General features: G+C 35.0%; 1 protein-coding gene and 1 long non-coding RNA gene across 2 annotated transcripts; one reads left to right on the top strand and one right to left on the bottom strand.

Annotated features, from left to right (window-relative positions):
• Nucleotides 1-7,824: 7,824 nt before the first annotated feature.
• On the top strand, nt 7,825-20,340 carry LOC115448334 (protein transport protein Sec23A). The gene is given in 16 exon segments (XM_037446112.1): nt 7,825-7,979; nt 8,064-8,351; nt 8,681-8,914; nt 8,917-8,938; nt 9,193-9,680; nt 9,682-9,764; nt 9,944-10,086; nt 10,570-10,709; nt 11,227-11,342; nt 11,695-11,848; nt 12,301-12,452; nt 13,040-13,214; nt 13,572-13,727; nt 17,887-17,952; nt 18,294-18,314; nt 19,373-20,340. Coding segments are annotated over 15 exon segments (2,319 nt in total). The 5' UTR covers nt 7,825-7,979; nt 8,064-8,072; the 3' UTR covers nt 19,463-20,340.
• Nucleotides 14,322-17,274, bottom strand: LOC119192287. The gene is made up of 4 exons (XR_005113612.1): nt 17,005-17,274; nt 16,823-16,931; nt 16,549-16,645; nt 14,322-16,233 (listed from the first exon to the last, which is right to left on the bottom strand). It is a non-coding gene; the product is annotated as an uncharacterized LOC119192287 (long non-coding RNA).
• Nucleotides 20,341-20,816: the final 476 nt, after the last annotated feature.

Here is a 20,816-nt window from a genome sequence, read left to right as displayed (position 1 = left end):
AAAACCTGTAGTCCTTTTGTATTAAAAATATAATGAATAGATAAAAAAATTACACACTCGTATTTGAGAACATGACGAAGTACTTTCTACAAAGTACATGATTCGCATTAGACGAGTACGCACAATAAACGTTTACGATACATCGGCTCAAACGTGCCGCGTGTCCGTGGCGACATGGCGTTTACACCGGGCTGTAGTCTCGAACCTATAGGCAACAGTGGTACCTCTACGCGGGGTTAAATAAAAAAGTATCCGAGGCCGCGCAGATCTGCCCTTTTATAACCAGATTTCATTTAGTCACTATTTATTTAATATACGTTATGTTTGCCAGACCACGAGGTACTCTTATCCTACATGTTGCATAGGTGGATTTGAATGATTAGATTTATATGCGTGGTTATGTGCGCCCTTTAGCATCATATTTTTTATTGCAAATTAAACACAACAGTTTTCGCCAGTATCGAAGTTCAGTACATTAGTGCGTACCGCTGTCCATCTTAGGTTACAGATATTGCATATTGGGTGGGTGGTGGGCGGTGTGGTGTCTATAGTTCCCCGTGTAAGTATGGGCTAGAAAACACAAAAGTTACGTTACGGACACCACCTACAGCCGATAGTTATGTATAAGTTGGGGCATTATGCGGCTGATAGCGATGTTAACGCCCGTTCAGTTTTGCCAAGAAGTGTATTTTGGAACGTGTCAATAACTAAGTGTATAGTAAATTTAGCCTGGACAGCGTCATCAGCGCAGGCCGGCGCAATAATTGCATTTATTGAAAAATGTCTTGGCTACCTATAATGCGCTTCTGGGTCTTTCGTTGTTAATTACCATAACTGGCTTCATGGTCACTTGTTAGCGATTTCCAGTTGTCGCTTGGGAATACACTCAAACACACATAAACGTAGTTTTATTGTTTCGTTATTGATATACACACACAAATAAATAATTAAAAAGAGTTTAATAAAAATTGTTCGTAATTTTAATATACAAATATATTTTCTGCTTTCGTTTCGCTAATTATATTCCCTGCTACTATTTGTCGACAACTAGGCCACGAAATCATTCGCGTGGAAATTCACATCGTAAGTATACCTATAGAGTTACATTTTTAGAAACGTTTAGACCCTTTATGAAAATGGTTACAAACCCAATGGAATGCCAAACGATTTTTTTATACTAAGAATCCACAGCGTCCCTAATGATACGTTAAGCATAATACTATAAACGTATAAAGTAGTATGTTTATCAACTTGTGTCACTCTGTTTTTTTTTTTTTATCTTGTGACACGCCCGTCATTATCCGAGATTTTATTATGTATTTCATTGGCAGTTAACTATGTATGCACACAACAAAACTGATTGTTGAACAAATCGTAAGTATTTTTTTTATTTTCATTTACACAGCGGGCATTCGTTGATCCGTTCGGTTGGTTTACGAGTTGCTACACACGTTACTTTAGTGCTAGTTAAATAAATAATAGAAAAAAGAACGTTTAAACACGTTCGGATCGTCGACCGACAGATTTCTGTCATGATGTCGCTAAGTTCGACGCGTATTCAATATCAATGTCATGATGACTTCTGTGCCGCTGCGTGTGTAAACATTATTGTTCTGTAGTATACGAGTTTCAACTTTGTTTCTTTGTGATTGTATCAGTTCGGAGATATCGTAAATATCAAGAGTTAACACTTGGTTTTGAATAGTACAATTCCATTGCGCGTCTTATGTGTGAACCGAATTGATTTTCAGAGTATATCAATAAAGTCGTCGTTTTGAAGATCATTCATATTTGTTAGGGTGGAGTTCAATTAATTACTTAAATAAATGAGGTCCTAGTCTCATGGCAAAACTGTACACATATTATTCCTGACGGCGGGATTTCTGTTTTCAAGCTTATAAATAAACGTTTACGCGGGAAATTAAAGTGGCAGCTTAAGATTTATTGACATAACAGGAAATTTTATTCGTGGCTTTTGCACATATCCTAACGAAAGGGAAAATCCGTGTATTTTTCAGTAAGTAGGTAAGAATACGTTAGATTCTATTCTTGTGTCCTAAATGTTTTATGAACCATCAGACGCGTCCATGTGACCATTACGCAGAGATCAAAACCACCTTAAGCAATGTTGGGATAATGTCAGAGTTGTAACGTTATTTAAGGCATATCCAAGTTCCATTCCTCAATGAAGGTAGGATTTAGTATGACATTTTGTTCTGTAAGACTGAAGGCTAGTACAAAACATATGCTATCGACACAATCCTTAGAAATCGAACATGAGCCATGTGTGTCCGGCTGTTGATACCTTTTACCTATAAGCAATGTGCATTGTGTATACACCGAAGTAAATAAATAGAGTGCACCCCGCAGGCATAGCTTTTAAAAGCAGGTGAACCAAACGAAGGTGAATAAACAACGTCAAACGGTAGCAATGTTGCAAGCCGTTGTGACACAAACCCTGTGGCACGCACGAGGCCGTGTGACGTAGGCCCTTCAAGTTCATATTATTATTAGGTCGTATATTCAAATCGACGCGGCGATAATTAAGACGTAGTTTACACTAGTTTGTATTATTTAAAACTTGAAGGCGTCAATACAAAAATCATCCATGATGTCTAGAATCCTTCAATGATAGTAATAAGAATATATGGTTAAACAGCAAGCGATTGTTAATTCATCATAGACATTTCCATGTGTATGAATCAACTTGTGGGTTTGTCTTTAGCATGGGTTTATATCTTATCTGTTCGGACCTGGTTTCTATACGGCCGTAAGACCCATAGGTCCTATCACGACAGTTTGATGTGGAGTTGAGTCTATGTCGTTAGAAACTGAATAATTAGGTATTCATTAGTTACTGAACATAAGTTCTTTTTATTTTACATGTTAAAAGTGACTCCACTGCACCTGATGGTAAGTGTAGTAGGGTCCGGATAGAATGTCCATTGGCGAGAGATGATGCCGGCATGTTTGAAACCGGATACACAGACTGATCCCGGAACGTGACACACATACTTGGAGCACTATTGCGTGCACTCGGGGCCTTGTGTACGGTGGTCGCTAACCGGGCGGAAACAAACACCCCACCACTGACAATATTTTTAAATTCAGTTGTGGCAAAATCTAATTTGTAACATACAAATTAGTATAATAGTAAATATAGAGTAACCATACATCAATTACGCCACACTAATTTCATTATTTTTTGAGCCCTCCTCCCTGCTTATCACATTTGTAGGACCCCGTCTCGGCCTCACATAATATATTGCAATTGGCCGGTGTGACGTCACATACTATATTGCAATTTTTTACACAGTACCAATTTCAAGAGAGCATGTTTTGTTAAGTTTTTCGTTTGCAGTATTTTTGTGTTTCAATATTCTTTAAATTTCCAAATTTGACGTCATGAAACTTATGACTGGCCCTTGTCAGATAATGTCACACTTAGTCGACCTTCTTCCCCGCCCTTAAAATGTGTCATAATTTATGGATAGTATATTTGTAACTTGTATTTTCGGACTACCTGACGCGGATCATCGCGGACAATGTACCAGCAATGCATGCGGATTTGCAGCTTTCACCGATGGTGTGGCAATAATTATTGGCTTGCCCTTTGATATGACAGGGCATGAACATTGTCATACTTCGCTGCATGCGATTGTACTTTCTCCTTACAGGTATTTTCGTGACTTTGGTTTAGTGATATTTACGCTATAATGCTCGAAGTACAAATTGAGTCAAATGTCTCAGTACAAATTGTATATTCATTTAGTTAGTAAGTTAGAAGAAACTTCGACTGTTTTTGAGCATAGAGGTCGATAACATGGCCGAGAAATGTGTATAGGCGACTTCAGTTTCCGGTATGGGTGTTGTGCATATTATGAAAGTGATTTGTTGTTATAATCAGATCATGTACTGCGTACTAATATGTGTACAGGACTATCCTTTTATAATTATCTTTATGTCTACTTCAACTACGTAATTACATCTAATTAAGGTAGAATTTGTGACTCATATATGAGCACTAATATAACAAACTATTTTTTGAAATTTACATATTCACAAACAAAACTGATACCATTACAGTACAGTGTACATTTAAACATTTTATTTGCATTTTAGTACATACCATTCGAGCCAGTAACAGATAGGTCTGCTTAAGTAATGGGTCATTGAACTCATACTTTCACATAACTGAAGGTTACTTTAATAAATAAATTCTCATGTAAACGGTTTGTGCAATTTCAGGAATGTACCTGCGACCTTTGTCTATCTGGAGCTAGGCAACTAAAATCTGTATAGTTTTAAATTATTTGCTTCTAATATATTATGCAAGTTTATTGCAATAGTTGGTAAGGTAGTTACTACATACTATCTTGTATTGAATAATATTTACACATTTGAATAGAAGTATATTGATATATAGAAATATTACTTTCATAATCTATTCTCCATTTATACTCTAAGCACTATTAGAAATTATGAAAATCCTTGTACTTTTTACACACATTTGAATATCTTTCTAATTTGTCCAACTTTTATTAACATATGCCTTTTGCTTTGTGTATGATTTGTAGGCCACAAAATATAATAGTCAGCAAACAACTTGACCACTATACCCCATAGTTGAGGATTTATTGTATGGAAACTTATACAATACAAGCTTTCCCGGCTATACGGCAGTGTGGTAAGATGTTTGCTGGTTATTAAAGGTAATCTCAAAATATAACTTGTCCAAAAAGTAATTGTTATAAATTCCCACATTTGGGTTGACTTAGTTAGAGTTCACAAGTCACCTACCTACCTATCACTTGACTGTCAATTGATAAATGCAGGTAGCCCTTGAGGGCACACCTTTAATGTTTATAAAATAAAGTTCAATTTTTGACACACCAAACAATCCAAAGCTAAAGTAACATATTTTTCAATACAACTTTTGAGTGATATCTAAAAAATTCTCAATCACAAAATATTTCATAATACCCAACCAATGATTGTCATTTCGTTTTTAGTTATCTCATGTCCTTGAATACAATATTTTATACTGAATTCTATACACAATGCTAGTTCTTAAAAATAGCTTTTAAACTTGTTACATAGATTGAAAAGTTTTCTAATGGCATTCAACGTAAGCTATGCAGTTTCAAAAATATCATTTTCCTCTATGCCAAAATAACAGGTTAAATCTAATACCGAAAATCTAGACTTAACACATAATGTAGAGAAGAAAGCCTTAACAAAATTTATCCTAGTATATGTCTTCAAACATTTAGAAAATATAAATAACACTAATACCCTTTTTGACCAATATGTCTGTGGTTAAGAGTAAAAATTAGAGGGAAATAAAATATTAAATACAATCGGTTTTTTATTATGGTTTTGTGTTAGTTTTCTATTAAAATTATGACTATGTGGATAATATTTTAACATTTACATTCTCAAGAATAAAATTATTTCAATATCACTAAAATGTTATATTGAACATTTCATTATTCAATGCGCCTAAAATTAGTTCTTACACAAATCTGATAAAAGGAGCATAGTGTTTGTTTACGCAATCACTGTTTGATTGATGTTTGGATCTATTTTACAATATGTGATGGGTAAACACAAACAGTTCACAGGCATCATTCTAATGGGTATAGAGTTTAACATAATCACTTGCCAAGTGCCAACTGATTATAGGAAATATCCCAAGTTTTGTGGTGGTATTCCTGTTAGAAGTCCTGATAGACAGCAAGTCAAATATTTGTGTTAAAATAATTAAATTCAGCATTTTATGCTTTTATTGTTACAAGTTATAATATTTTAGAAAGAAACATTTCAACTTATTAAAGTAGAATTTTATCAATCCAGTGATATATAAAAAAATTTAATTCTAAATAATGTATCTATGCCTAGAAGTTGTATTTAAAATTCAGTTATAAGTTTGAAACTTTCAGTTACATTTTGAAAAACAGGTTTCACCTAAGTCAGGTAAGAGTTATTAACAAAGTTCAGTCTTTAAGAAAAAAAAGCAATGTAGTGAATGTAGGTCAAGTAATTCTTTGTCAGACACACAAGAGTATTGCATGTGCAGGCATTTGAGGTCACTACATAAATGATAATACTCAATATGTGCGAAAATTACCCTGTTAAATATTTCTTAAGTCAATAAAAACGAGACAAAGATACAAGGAAATTGCATATACATAATTAAAAAAATAGATAATTGTTACAAGCATTGCAAATGTGATCAAACAAAGGTAGCATAACCTTTTAGAAGAGCACAACATTATATTGTAGGAAGTAATACAAAAGGAAGACTTAATTAACATTCGACGCGAGCTGCGAGGTCCGCGGAGCGCCGACCACCGAGCGCGGCACATGAGGCGGCCGAGCTCGGGCAGGCGGCTCGCGGCTGGCGGCGCCGCGGCGGTACGCGACAACAACCCGCCGAGGCGCCGGCACCCGCCGCCTAAACACCGCGCGATATTGCCCTAACCGACACTAAATCATCACTTCCGACTTCCTCGGCGCTTGTCGCGCTCAAAATCATCGCGTACCCCACAGAAACATCCCACTCTCATACTTAAAATGTTTTGACAACATTGAATATAACCTAAAATATCATGTTGAAATCAACAATTCTTCCTCAAACAATCCCAGAAATATCCATTCGCGATAAACAATCGAAGCCGCTTCGTGTTCAACTACTCGCACTCAGATACGCAAGCCGATACAATGATACCTAGATGCAAATGCTAATGTCCTATTTGACGAAATTTGGTAAAATATAATTTTCCGGTAACATTGCTTTAAAAGCGGCAGAAAACGCGGTAACCTCTTAAATTTCGACAAATCAGGCGATATTGGGAGATATACCATTATTGAACTAATTAATGTGAGCAATTAATGAAGGTACGACAATCAAAGCAAAGCACCGCTAGTCTGGCGGTGAACCGGCGAAGCTACAACAAAAATAACCAATTATTCCTACTTACCGCCGACTCTGTACATATTCGCAGCCATTTTTATACACAATCACTATTCATTAACACTTAATTAATCTACATCTGACACAATTAATAACTATAACACTATGTAATTGAGCTTTTAACAATGTTTTTCATCACGTTAACTCCGGACGCCTTTCGCTGATCGCCATTTTCTTTCACACTACTAATTTGGCCAGTGCGCAGTCGCACTTTTTGGCGTAAACTTCTTGCTCTTGAAACAAAGCAATAGCATGTTATCAATTATGTGTACACAAATTATATTCAAATGACTGTTGTTTTAATATAAAATCCCAGTTATTTTACAAATATTGTCCATAATTGAAATATAATTTACTATGTCCTAAAAATAAAAAAAATAATTCATTCAAGAACATTCCGTTACTATACAGAATGTGTTCAACTCAACTTCACAATTTTCTTTTTTTTATAAAAAGGAGAGTTGTTTATAACACTTTGATTTTAGGTACACGTTTTATCATTTTTAGCACTATTTATACTAAAAATACGTATTTTAAAAAAAATATATACGTATGTCTTTTTTTAATTGTGAAACAGAATGCAAACAAATATATTTCTGGAATTACATGTAAAGGAACGTTGTTTATAGGCATAGACAAGACACGCTCGTTCACTCTATGCGCAAAATTCTACAATCTATGATTAACCATAAATATTGGATATGCCTTATCTTGAAAATATAATCATGCATTTATTTTACACTAAAAATATTATTTATTTGAATTTTAATTAAAGAAAAATCAATAAAATCCTTTAATTTATGTTGCGTTTCCAAAAATGACGTGGCTTGTATGACAGCTGATTTGTCTATGATTTTGACAACTGCCAAATCAGCCAGCCTCTCGTCCAGTCTGTTGAAATTAGTGAAAAAATCCAATATACATCATATTTCTGAATGAATACCTTGTAGGACTGTGATATTGCGCGTATGTGGCTTGTTTTGAAATACCGCATGACAACGTGGTGTGTAAAACGATGTTAATAGTGTGTTACGTATAGCATTTCGAGTGTTCTGTGATCGGTGTTTTCCAATTTGATTCATTGTAGATCAGCAATATGGCCACGTACGAGGAGTTTATCCAACAGAACGAAGACCGGGATGGCATACGGTTTACGTGGAACGTATGGCCGTCGAGTAGGATCGAGACTACAAGGCTGGTGGTGCCCCTAGCATGTTTGTACCAACCGCTGAAGGAGCGGCCCGACCTGCCGCCCATTCAATACGAACCCGTGCTGTGTACGCGTAACACTTGCAGAGCTATATTGAATCCGATGTGCCAAGTGGATTATAGAGCTAAATTATGGGTGTGCAACTTCTGCTTCCAAAGGAATCCTGTAAGTGCATTGAAACTTAAAATTTGTATTGATTTATATTTGTAAATTTAAGCCATAATCGCCACAACAAATACTGTATATTTGGGCTTTTCCATTATGTTTATTATATTATAGTTTTATCTTATACAAATTAAAATATTGCATTCTTTATAATTTTCTTGTAATAAATAGAAAACATTATACATGAATACCAAATATATGCTACTACAGTGTATATACCCTAAAGATTGAAATAACAGTCTTAATACCCACCATGAGTCATAAAAACATATCATTTAGTAAGTATAGATTATTGTAATCATGGTTATAATTTTGACTTTTCTTTTCAGTTTCCTCCACAATATGCTGCCATTTCCGAGCAGCATCAACCTGCAGAATTGATTCCAAACTTCTCAACAATAGAGTACACTATCACCCGTGCCCAGACTATGCCACCGATATACCTCCTCGTTGTTGACACATGCATGGATGAAGAGGAACTTGGAGCACTGAAGGATTCTCTCCAGACTTCATTGAGTCTTATGCCACAGAATGCCCTGGTTGGATTGATCACATTTGGCACGTATGGGTCCAAATCCATGAGTTGAGTAAGTATTGCATTGGCTGGTCTAGTTTTATTATGTAATTTTTTTTCAAATTGTGATTTAAGGTGCTTGATAATAATCATTTACTATTGCAATTTGGGGTTAAAAATACTGAAGACCATAGTATTGTGAATTTTAGTATCTTGTAATTGTGTCTTTTAAAAGTCATATTTGAATAACTTTTTCATAATTGCATTAAAATTTTAAATAATTTTGCTTTATTTCTCCTAAAAAACAACTTTACAATATTTTTACAGGCATAGAAGGCATTTCCAAATGCTATGTCTTCAAGGGTACCAAAGACTTGACAGCTAAACAGATTCAAGAACAACTGGCTATTGGTCGTGTTAATGCACCAAATCCCCAGCAACATCCAGGGCAACAAACTCCGTTGCCACCAGCACACCGGTTCCTACAACCTGTTAAGCAATGTGACATGGCGCTTACTGATTTGCTTGGAGAACTTGGGCGTGATCCTTGGCCTTTGGGCGTTGGTAAGAGACCACTCCGTAGCAGCGGCGTGGCCCTTTCACTAGCTGTGGGTCTGTTGGAAGTAACTTACCCTAACACTGGTGCAAGAATCATGATGTTCCTCGGAGGTCCCTGTTCTCAAGGTCCGGGCCAGGTTGTCAACGATGAGCTGAAGCAGCCTATCCGTTCTCACCATGACATTCAGAAGGACAACGCCAAGTACATGAAGAAGGCGATAAAGCATTATGAAGCATTGTCATTTAGGTCCTCCAGCGAACGGTCATTCAATTGATATCTACTCATGTGCCCTAGATCAGACAGGTTTAATGGAGATGAAACAGTGCTGTAATTCTACAGGGTGAGTTGTATTTTTAATCTTTTTTCTTGTTTGTAATTCATGATCTACATTCAATATTTGTGAAGGGGTATAACGGCCTTAGCCATAAATTGTATACATACTACAAATTTATAACTAGTCCACTCGATGTATGAATTTCTATAGATTTTTTATTGTAATTAAATACTTTTCTCTTATAGTGGCCACATGGTAATGGGTGATTCTTTCAATTCATCCCTATTTAAGCAGACATTCCAGAGAGTATTCGCTAAGGATACGAAGGGTGATTACAAGATGGCCTTCAATGGAACATTAGAAGTGAAATGCAGTAGAGAACTGAAAAGTAAGTTAGCAGTAGTGGTGGTCTTTTATATCCTTACCTTAAGGGCGAAGCGCCCGTGTGAAAGGATTTTCCGGGACAGAAGTCCCGCTATACATTTTTCCAGGATAGACAGCAGCCCATGTCCTTCCCAGGGTCTCAAACTATCTTCATATGAAATTTCATCATAATCCATTGGGTGTTTTCGGGTATATTCCATTGAGGGAGGCAGATGCGCCAGGGAACTATGTTTAAAAAGGTTTTTTTTTAAAACAATGTAACTTCAAATGTTTACACAGAGCAAGCAACAGAACCTCTGATAAGAAATATATTTTGTCCGTATTTTCAACATTTTTCATTGATACTCAGCTTCTATTGGTCATAGCGTGATATTATATAGCCCAAAACCTTCCTCAATAAATGTGCTATCTAGGTTATATATTTTTAAATTTCATTATTAAGTGTATAAGTTAAGTAATCTCATAAAATTCTATTTGCTGTCGACAGTTTCGGGCGCAATCGGTTCGTGCGTATCTCTGAACGTGAAGGGTCCGTGCGTGTCTGATCAGGAGGTGGGGATGGGCAACACCTGTCAGTGGAAGATGTGTACCTTCACACCCAGCACCACTATGGGGATATTCTTCGAGGTAATCTGGTGTAATATTTTTGTTAGTATTTTTTTTCTGATTGGCCAAAATAGATGTTATAGAATATAGAGACAGTCAACCAGGAACAGCTAAGAAAAATATGTATATATCTAGCCCTTGTATATCCCTGTTGTGGGTTCAGTGATCTCTCTATAAGGGAAGAGGATCTAAGGAGTTGGCTATGGGCTAAGAGAGAAAGAAAAAAATCTGTCATAGCATCACATTGTTTGTAATTGTGTTATAAAAATGTGGCGCATATAAAAAAAAATGTTTAGTCATGTTTGAACACTGTTTCTGCATCTAAGTTTAAAGTGCCAAATGCTGTAATTTTTAATTGCAGTTTGTAATTTGTTCTTATCGCATATTTTATACTGAGACTGATTCAATTTCCTTTGTATTATTATGTGATTGTTTCTCAAATATGAGGCATATAATCCTAGCACAAAGCTTGGAGTACATATTTTTATATTATATATAAAAGATTTTCTATTTTATCCTATCCATATTCATTCCCTAGGTGGTAAACCAACACGCCGCAGTCCCTCAAGGTGGTCGCGGCTGCGTGCAGTTTATCACGCAGTACCAGCACTCCAGCGGGCAGAGGCGCGTGCGCGTCACCACCGTCGCTCGAAAGTGAGTTGAGATTCATTGATGATGATGAAGACTGCAATGTAGGAATGTCAGAGTGAAGTTTAGTCACATAGAACAAAAAAGCTCATATGATGAAAGTGCCTATAGTCCCAATTCTAGTCACCCACATTACAACAGTTTTGCTATCATCCTTAACCTGTATGGTCCCCTGGTATAGCTTTTATATATATGCATCTCTACAAACAAACATAGTATGACGACCTTATCTTATAAGGGTAGGCAGAGTCTATAGACTGTCACTTTTTTCGCTACCTTCACCTTCAATCAATCAAGCATTCCTGTTCTCTACTAGCATACTATTCTCCTGAACTATACGTAACTAAATTGTTTGCAGTTGGGGCGACGCGGCGGTGAGCATGCACCACATCGCGGCCGGGTTCGACCAGGAGGCGGCGGCGGTGGTGATGGCGCGGCTGGTGGTGTACCGCGCCGAGCTCGAGGACGGGCCCGACGTGCTGCGCTGGCTCGACAGGATGCTCATCAGACTGGTACGGGACGAATTTCAATAAATAATTTATTACTATTTTTCCTAAATTAGAAATAAACAAGAAGGAAATAGCAATTGATTGGTAAAATAGAGTCTCAGCTTGACTGCTGTCTAAGGTATAGAACCCAGCCAGCGCTGATTGTCTTTCATTTTATCATAAATTTTTGGCTTATTAACAAAATGTGAGTTAAACAGAACGGTCCCATCAATTATCACTGTGCATCAAAATATGCGAATTACTGATATTGTGTTAGATAAATGAGTTTTTATGCTTTACCATAGTAGCTCTACACTTTCTGATGTTCAATAAAGTTTAACCCAAATGTGAATGCATTTGGGATAACGCTACACATTATTCTTCAAGTTCATTGTGAATTTTATTCAGTTAAAACAATACCACGCAACAGACAATTTTGCATCTTAAAGTACTTACTTATTAAATTACTTTTGCAGTGTCAAAAGTTCGGCGAGTACGGCAAGGACGATCCGAACAGTTTCCGTCTATCGGAGAACTTCAGTCTGTACCCGCAGTTCATGTACCACCTGCGTCGTTCGCAGTTCCTGCAGGTGTTCAACAATTCGCCAGACGAGACCACATTCTATAGGTGAGTAGTGCGGGTTCGATTCTAATGATATAATTGTTGCAGTGCAAATATTTATTTATTTTGGTTATTTGGTAGTTAATTACATTATGAAGACATTGTTTTTTTAAAGAAAAAAACGTTACAGGTTGTAATAAAACTAATAAATGCAATAATTATATGTATTTAAAACACATTTACATCATATTTTACAATTTACTTCCGTTGTCAATAATCGATCCCAATCGCTTTTTCGTTTCATAGCACAAAAGGACCAATCAGAACAAAGGTTTTTTGACGTGCTTATAATGACATATTTTAATTGGTTATTGTAATTTACTATATAGCATAATGTAAACAAAATACAAATATCCACCACCTTAAATTGGCCACTACCAGATCACGAAACAACCCTCACAAACACTTTCTAAGTAACAGAGTCGTCGAAGCATCGAACAAGTGACCTAAAGATGTAGTGTCAACTCGGAATACCAATATATTTAAGAACAGACAGATACATTGCCAATATAAAAAATGATTATTGATTTAACAAGATACAGGCGTTTATTATAACTTCTCGTCTGTTTATAAATAAACCACGTTTGTCCCAGGCACATGTTGATGCGCGAGGACCTCACCCAGTCGCTGATCATGATCCAGCCGATCCTGTACTCGTATAGCTTCGGCGGCCCGCCGGAGCCCGTGCTGCTGGACACCTCCTCCATACAACCCGACAGGATATTACTCATGGATACGTTCTTCCAGATACTTATATACCATGGAGAGGTTTGTATTTAATTTTAATTTTAGAATACAGGTCTACTAAATACGCATTCCCTATCAGTATTTTTTTTGTAATATAGCTCGTAGAGATAGCAGAAGTTTGGTGCTAAAATATAGTGATAAGTATTTAATCGTATTAATTTTACGAATGTAAAAGTTATCTAACTGTCTTCTATAATTCTTATCTGCGACACAGTTACCCAACTAATGCAGATATTATCGAACATTGTATTTTTTAAAAAAACTGTATTATTTATTCCAAATAAAGATTTATTATTATTATTTTTTTTAGTATTGACAATAATATTGTCTGCGTAAAATTATCACATTAATATTTGTAATCTCTGTCTACCCCACCAGACCATAGCGCAATGGCGCGCTCTCCGTTACCAGGATATGCCGGAATACGAGAGTTTCGCCCAACTGCTCCGCGCTCCCATCGACGACGCGCAGGAGATACTGCAGAGCCGCTTCCCCGTGCCGAGATATATTGATACCGAACATGGTGGATCACAGGTCAGTTTTATGTATTACTTGTGGTCTTACTAAAGACAGTTTAACATCTTATAAATATGAATGAGTATATATATACAGTGCAGAATAACTTAGGAAAAATATTGTGTGGATTTTAGTGGATGATTATGTGGATTTTTGGACGTTAAATAAAAATATTTATGTATATCACGTATGTAGGCGTGGCAATATAATAAACAATTGCTTCTGAGGTCATAAGTAAGCACAGGTTTCATTTATAAAAAAATATGATTATGTCCATAAATGAATTTTAGAAAATAAAATATGCGACATAGTAAAATTTTATTTTTATTAAAACACGTTCACAAATCAAGTAGTTTCAACGCTGCGCGTTCCATCAGCTTTGGTTTTCGCGGCTAGTATTTTCTCAAGCATGTCGTTAACTTTCTGTTGGGTCTTCAGAAAGTTTCGGAAGTGCACGTCATCGTACCGAGATCGTTTCTTCGCATTGGCCAATGGCAGTTGTTGCCGTGAAGCCACACGTATTTTACAACAATCTTCCTTTTCATCGCTGTTTTTTGATTCGTCAATGTTTTCCAGTCTTTCGTGGAATCGTTTTATTTCTTGATTTCAGTTTCATACGATCGTAGTCTGATTTGGTAAAATGCGGTTTATATTCACGGTCAAAGTCGTCATTATGATTATCGAATTTAGATCTATCGTTTTTCTTTATTTTATAATTGTCACGTTGGTTAAGCGTATACGCATCTCTAGCTCGTGATCGGAATTCTCTTTTCGGATTTGTCAAAGGCTTCTGCCAATTATCTCTACTCCGAAATTCATCGTCTATGTTGTAACGATCAATATGATGAATGTAGCTTGTGTGATGAGTATCAAGCCTCGGTCTTAAATTGGGACTCTTTGTAGTAACAATGATATTTTGATGAACCAAAATCGGCTTAGCTATCGGTATACCCAAAGGAGGCACTTCAAAAGAATTCGTTTGTATAGTTATAGGTGCAAGTCTTAGTCCAGTTTTGACTTGATAGTTGTTGATTTCATGCACTTGATATACTGGGTTCATCATAGTAGGTGGTACATTGAATTTTCGAACAATCGTATTTGGTACATTATTGTTTTGTTCAACGAAAATTGGCGCGAATTGTTCATTTGGAGTTCTCACACCGTAAGGACTCATTGCTGGTTTATTAGATGTGTACACTACTTTAACGGGTCCTTTGAATTCATGTTTGACGTCTTTCTGTTCGGTCACCTTTATTTGCGAATTTCCTGATGTTATAGTTTTTTCTTCGATAGATTTAAATTGTTGGAATAGTTCCATGAATTTTTCCATCATATGCGTAACTTCTATTCCTTTTCCGTCGACATTTTTTGTAGTGAGGGTTGATGTTTCTGGAATGAGAAAAGAAGTTTAATAAGTTTTTTGTCTTTTTATGTTTAAAAGAATAACGTACCTGTTGTGGTCAATGTAGATTTCGTTGTTATACCGGATATTTCCTTTTTTATGTCATTAAGTACGATTGCTTTAACGCTTTCTGCAATTTCTTTGATGATTTCGCTTGGTAAAGGTTTTTCATGTTTAATCTTCTGATTATTATCTTTTGTCATATTTGTATATAAGTTATTAATTGTATTGAAAATGCTATCATCCTTCATCAAGTTATAGTTTCCTAGTCTATTATTTGATATAGCTTGTTCGCTATTATTTGGCATTTCTTTTTTTGTTTGTGCATTATTATGCTTTGCAAGATCTTCGTGGTAATCTAACCTCACTTCATCGGCGATGGGTAGGGTTGACTTGTTTTTTAAAGCAACTGTACCAAAATTGTTATCTTCCATAGTTGGTCTTCGACTGAAAAAGTTATTTGTTTCTTTTATGATATTATCGTAGACATCATTTCTTGATGTATTTGTATAAGTATTTATTTGTGGATTGTTTTTATTAACTTCTTCTTTTGTACCAATATTCCGCCCGTTAGTTTCATTAGTATTATGTGTATTGGCTAAAAATCTTCTAATTTCATCAGATATTCTATCTATGTCTAGCTCTGTTGTTCGAGGTGACTGTGTAGTTGTATGAATCATTTCATTCTTGTTGGAAATATAATCTGCTAATATCTTTTTCATAATGTCAATTTCCGGAACATTCATGTTTTTATTTGGACTTGAACTAGTAGTTGGTAATGTTCTTGGCCGAGACGAAGTATAATCTTGTTTACTATAGGTATTCCAAAGCTTTATAATATTTTGAGAAAATAGTTGAAGCTTCCCTTCTGTGGTTGTTTGTGACTTACTATTTTTCAGTTGAGGCGAATTGTATCCAATTAAATCATTAAATATGTACTTTATGTTACTACTTTGCAGTATATCGTAATCTTGTAATACAATATTCTTAGTAGTAACGTCTTCGACATTTTTGTTTTTGATTTATCATTCGAGTTTTGTAGTTCCATGAAATATTTTATAAACGATTTTAAATCAGTTTTATTTGTTTCTTTGTTATTAGATTGATCTCTTTGCCGGCTCGCTACAAATAAATAAATAAATATATTTCATTGATTATAAAAAACACATATCGCACTCTTAATAAAATAATGACCCATTCCAAAATGGGCAATTTGTGGGAATCGTCAAACAACCAATTTCTGTTTGTGACCTTTAGTATTTTCCGTTTTTCTTCATGCTAAAGGTTTCATTTTTACCTATCTTTAATAGGCTCAATTTTATAGCAACTTCAAAAAGTACCAAACAAAAATTAGTTTTCCGACGACTGCGACAAATTAACTATTTTGAAATAGGTCATTATTTTATTAAGAGTGCTATATATTATTTAAAAACTTACTGAACATCATTTCTGTAATTGATGTTGTAGCTTCAGTATTTGAATATTCATCTTTAACAGTTGTTTTGCGCTGTTTAAACAATCATCTCTCAGATTCCTAGAAACAAACGTTTTTGTATTTTGAAACACACAAATATCACACAAAACTAACATTTATTGTAAACATTTTTTTCTGGTGGTAGGGGGGCTCTTGTCCCCGCTCCACTTACCATCAGGTGCAGTGGGGTCACTACTCCATGCACGTATAAAATAAAAAAGAAGAAAAAACACTTACTCATTGTTCATATCGTTAATATTCAAGCCATGACGTTCAAGTTTCTTCAACATGTTCACATCCAGATCTTCCTTTTGTAAACCACTCAATATAAGTACACATATCAAATCTGAAACAACCACCAATGAATGGAACAGCCTAGCATACTGATAAATACACAATGTTTAAAAAAATGAAAGTACTTATTGCCTAAACACTGTCCACGAATTGCTATTCCAAAAAAACTTTAATTCAAACGCATTTAAAATGTTTTAACCATTCGTTGATATTATTAGTTTAAACTCAATTGTTAATTGACAATATTAATTGAAACCTTTTATCTGAACTATACGCTGTGTGCCCTGAGCGTGTACGTGTTTTATACGTGGGAACGTACATGATACGGCGATTATTGTGAACAGAGCGCGGCACAACATTGCACCGCCTTATCGTATTCCAAGGCAGCGCGGCGGCAAATCTCATTGTTTTTTACCACCGGTAATTGTATTGTCGGCTCGAATAGGTGCTAGCTGTATTATAGGTGTTATTTTCGTGGAATAATGGCTGAAAGAGATCAAATGCTAGTTATATGCTAGGTGTAAGGCAAAAAGCATTTTTAGTCGAATATGTCAGGTTGACTCTCTCTAGGCGGACCCACCTTTCAAGTAATATCAAAGTATGTGGCCAGACTACCGGCGAATTTCTTTTTCGAAGAAAAGCCTTTTCGTTTAATTTGTATCCGTGGTGCTTAACAACTGGTTTATCTCGTTGTAAACGTCCTCATACTTGAGGTTAAAATGTCTCCTTAGTTCATTATTTTGCCTACCGCTTTGCTATGGAGGGTAGTGTTTAATTAATATTTCCAACTCCTCCCTATCTATTTGATTCATTTCATTGCGGGATAAAGACAAATTAGTGTTCCCTGGGACACCGCTCGGTGTCATAAGATGAGCGTCACTGCTGATCCTGGCTTACAGGAGTTATAGTGGTGGGTGTGAGGGCGGGAATGTTTCTAATAGTGAATTTAAAATAAGACTTTCTATAGCTCGAGTAGGACTAGATTTTAATGAATCATTTTGTTTCAGGCCCGGTTCCTCTTGTCGAAGGTGAATCCGTCGCAAACGCACAACAATATGTACGCGTACGGAGGGGTGAGTTGACTAAATGAATTATTATTACATCGTGATAATTAATTTTATATCTTTCTTTATTCGAATTCACAAATTTTCTACAATTAATAAGTCTCAAATTTTTATATTGTTTTTGATCTTTTAATATGATTTTTTGACAACTTTAATATCTTTAGTTTATTAGAGCAAAAATAATTTGCTTATTTAATGCACTGTACATAGTTAATGTTTTAATTATTTACCTTTATTAATATTATGGTGAATGTTACCCCGCATGGTGTTATCATTTAGTGATGCCATTGCGCATGGTGTGAATTTGATTTCTTGTTTTTTTGTTTCATCGTTGTTTTGGCGATATCCAGGCGATGCCGATACCATCTGCGGTAGTGACTTTGTTTCTTTTTATTTTTAAAAATTCAAAATTTTTGGTGTTGGCAATAATTTGCTTTTGATTAACATTAAGTCCATTCATGATTCATTACTAATGGGAATGACATTGAAATTGTATGACATTTTTACGCTTTTATAAGTATATGAGTAATTATTTTAAAAATATTTGCAAATTTACTAACTTTTGGCTTGAGCTTTAAATGCATTTTTGTTTCTTGATGTTTTTAAAGGCTATAAAGCATCTATTAATTTATATATATTTACATGTTTATACAAATTCGTCTTGATTCTATAAATTTGTTTCAGCTTACTATATTCAGCCATTTTTATTTATAATTTATTTATAACTAAAACAATTGTAATGCATGTATCAGTATTTTATTAATATTGTTATTGCTTTAAGGTGAACATTACTCTCAAATAGTAATTATACTGATTACTAGCTATTGGCTATAATGGGTATAGACTATAGTCACATCATTCCAAGAAAAGTTACACTAATTTAATTGACTTAAAGCTGATTTTCGATAGTTAGATAACAGTTAATAACAATATAAAATGAGACTTGAAAAAATTAAAATTGCTGGTGTATCGTTAAAAAGTTAATAGTGCTGACTTCTCTATTCAGTTTGGGTGTGACTTATGGCCTATTTCAATAAACGATCTCAATCTCAATCTTCAATCCGATCCTAAGACTAAATCAATCAAAATGAGTAATTCGTACACGTGTCAAAAATCTTTAATGTATTGGTTAATTGTTTCGATCAAAAAAGGACGATTGGTGCCATTTATTGAAATTGGTTAATTGGTAACCATCTTATTTTTGATATATTAATCTTTTTAAATGGCGTGAGTAGTTGTGATCCTTGAAATTCGGTTAATTGATAACTTTTATCTTACTATTGATGAATCAACTCTTTTAAATTGCGTGAATAGTTGTGGTCGTGTGTCATTGAGCATCTTCAGTTATCATCAATGATCATACATGTCGCTTTGGTGGCGGTTTCTGGAACCTCTGTATATTTGTTTTAAATTTTATTTTAATGTACAGGACGGTGGCGCCCCCGTGTTGACGGACGATGTTTCGCTGCAAGTATTCATGGAGCACCTAAAGAAGCTGGCGGTGTCCTCCACCGCCTAAATGACGATTGTGTGCAGTATTGGAACTGTTACCTTACGTACATGGTTTTTGTAGGTGTCGATAACAGGTGCCGTTACCTTAATGTGGATTATGGAACTATTGTGGTCGTCTTTTTTTAATTGTTAAAACAGGTATAATTGCGCGATATTTTAATACTGTGGCAGTAGGTGATAAATATACATCGCATTTATTCGTATAATTTGATAGTGTTATTAACTAATGCTATTTTGTCATTGTAAAAATAATGGTTAGTTCATGAAATAGAGATTAATTATGTCATTGTTGAACACTGTTAATGATTTTCTACAAGGACATGATCGCTATAATATCATTTTTCATCATTAAATGCCAGGAACTTAGGTGATTAGCAAGTCAGTAACATTGTATTAAATTGGTTATTTGTACGTGACTATGTGTGTAAAACGTAACTTGTAAAGGCATAAAGGACTCGTTAGTATTAAACATCGTTTATTCTTTGAAGGTACTCAGATTAAGACAATACGATGACTATATAATGAGAAAATGTTCTAAGTATGCGCCGGAGTTGTTGAAAGGTACAATGTTAAATAAATAAGGGAAATATATACGTATATTCTTTGCGGCAACTCATGAAATCTCAGTATGGACTTGTCAGAATTTAAAGCCAAGGTCATTTACTTTCATCATATTAATTCGAAATGTATGTGCGGTGTAGAAAACTTACCTTAACTCTTTTGAATATATTTGAGAACAGGAAATAGTCTAATATCTAATTCTGTAGTGGGGACAGTTCCATAGATTGTGTACACAGTTTAAAAATAATCTTTAATAATTTAAGTTATATTTTCTACAATATATTGTACATTTATGAGATGCAATAAAAGTGTTTATGGAATATATGCGTGAGTTTTTACAAGTATGGTATTATTTGGGTTTTGTAGATTTCCAGCGATATCGTAAAGTGGATTTACAATTTTACTGAAATGCAGTCTTTTTGCGCGGAAAGTCGGTTATAGTTCAAATAATAAATATAAAAAGAAAATTAATATTTGAAAAACAAATATTTATTTTTCTACACAAGTTTGACAATAAATATTTTTACAATCTTCATTGTGAGTACCGAATGCAGTACGCGTGTCCTAGTGAATTATTTAAGCGTGTGGTTAAACTACAGTATATTCAACACAACTTATAAACAGGATTAACATTTTACTCTATACTTAGCTGAAAATTTATAACCGCCACTTAATAAACGATCCTAACCGCTTTTATATCCATCGCGAAAATGTACCAATCAGAACAAAGGGTTTTTGACAAGCTTACAAATGACTTATTTGATTGGTTAATTCTCGAGATAGGATCGAAGATTAAGATA

The sequence above is a fragment of the Manduca sexta genome, unplaced genomic scaffold (assembly GCF_014839805.1).
Source record: "Manduca sexta isolate Smith_Timp_Sample1 unplaced genomic scaffold, JHU_Msex_v1.0 HiC_scaffold_2567, whole genome shotgun sequence".
Lineage (NCBI taxonomy): Eukaryota > Metazoa > Arthropoda > Insecta > Lepidoptera > Sphingidae > Manduca > Manduca sexta.
The sequence above is the reverse complement of the archived record's forward strand: the minus strand, read 5'-3'. Positions and strand labels throughout refer to the sequence as shown.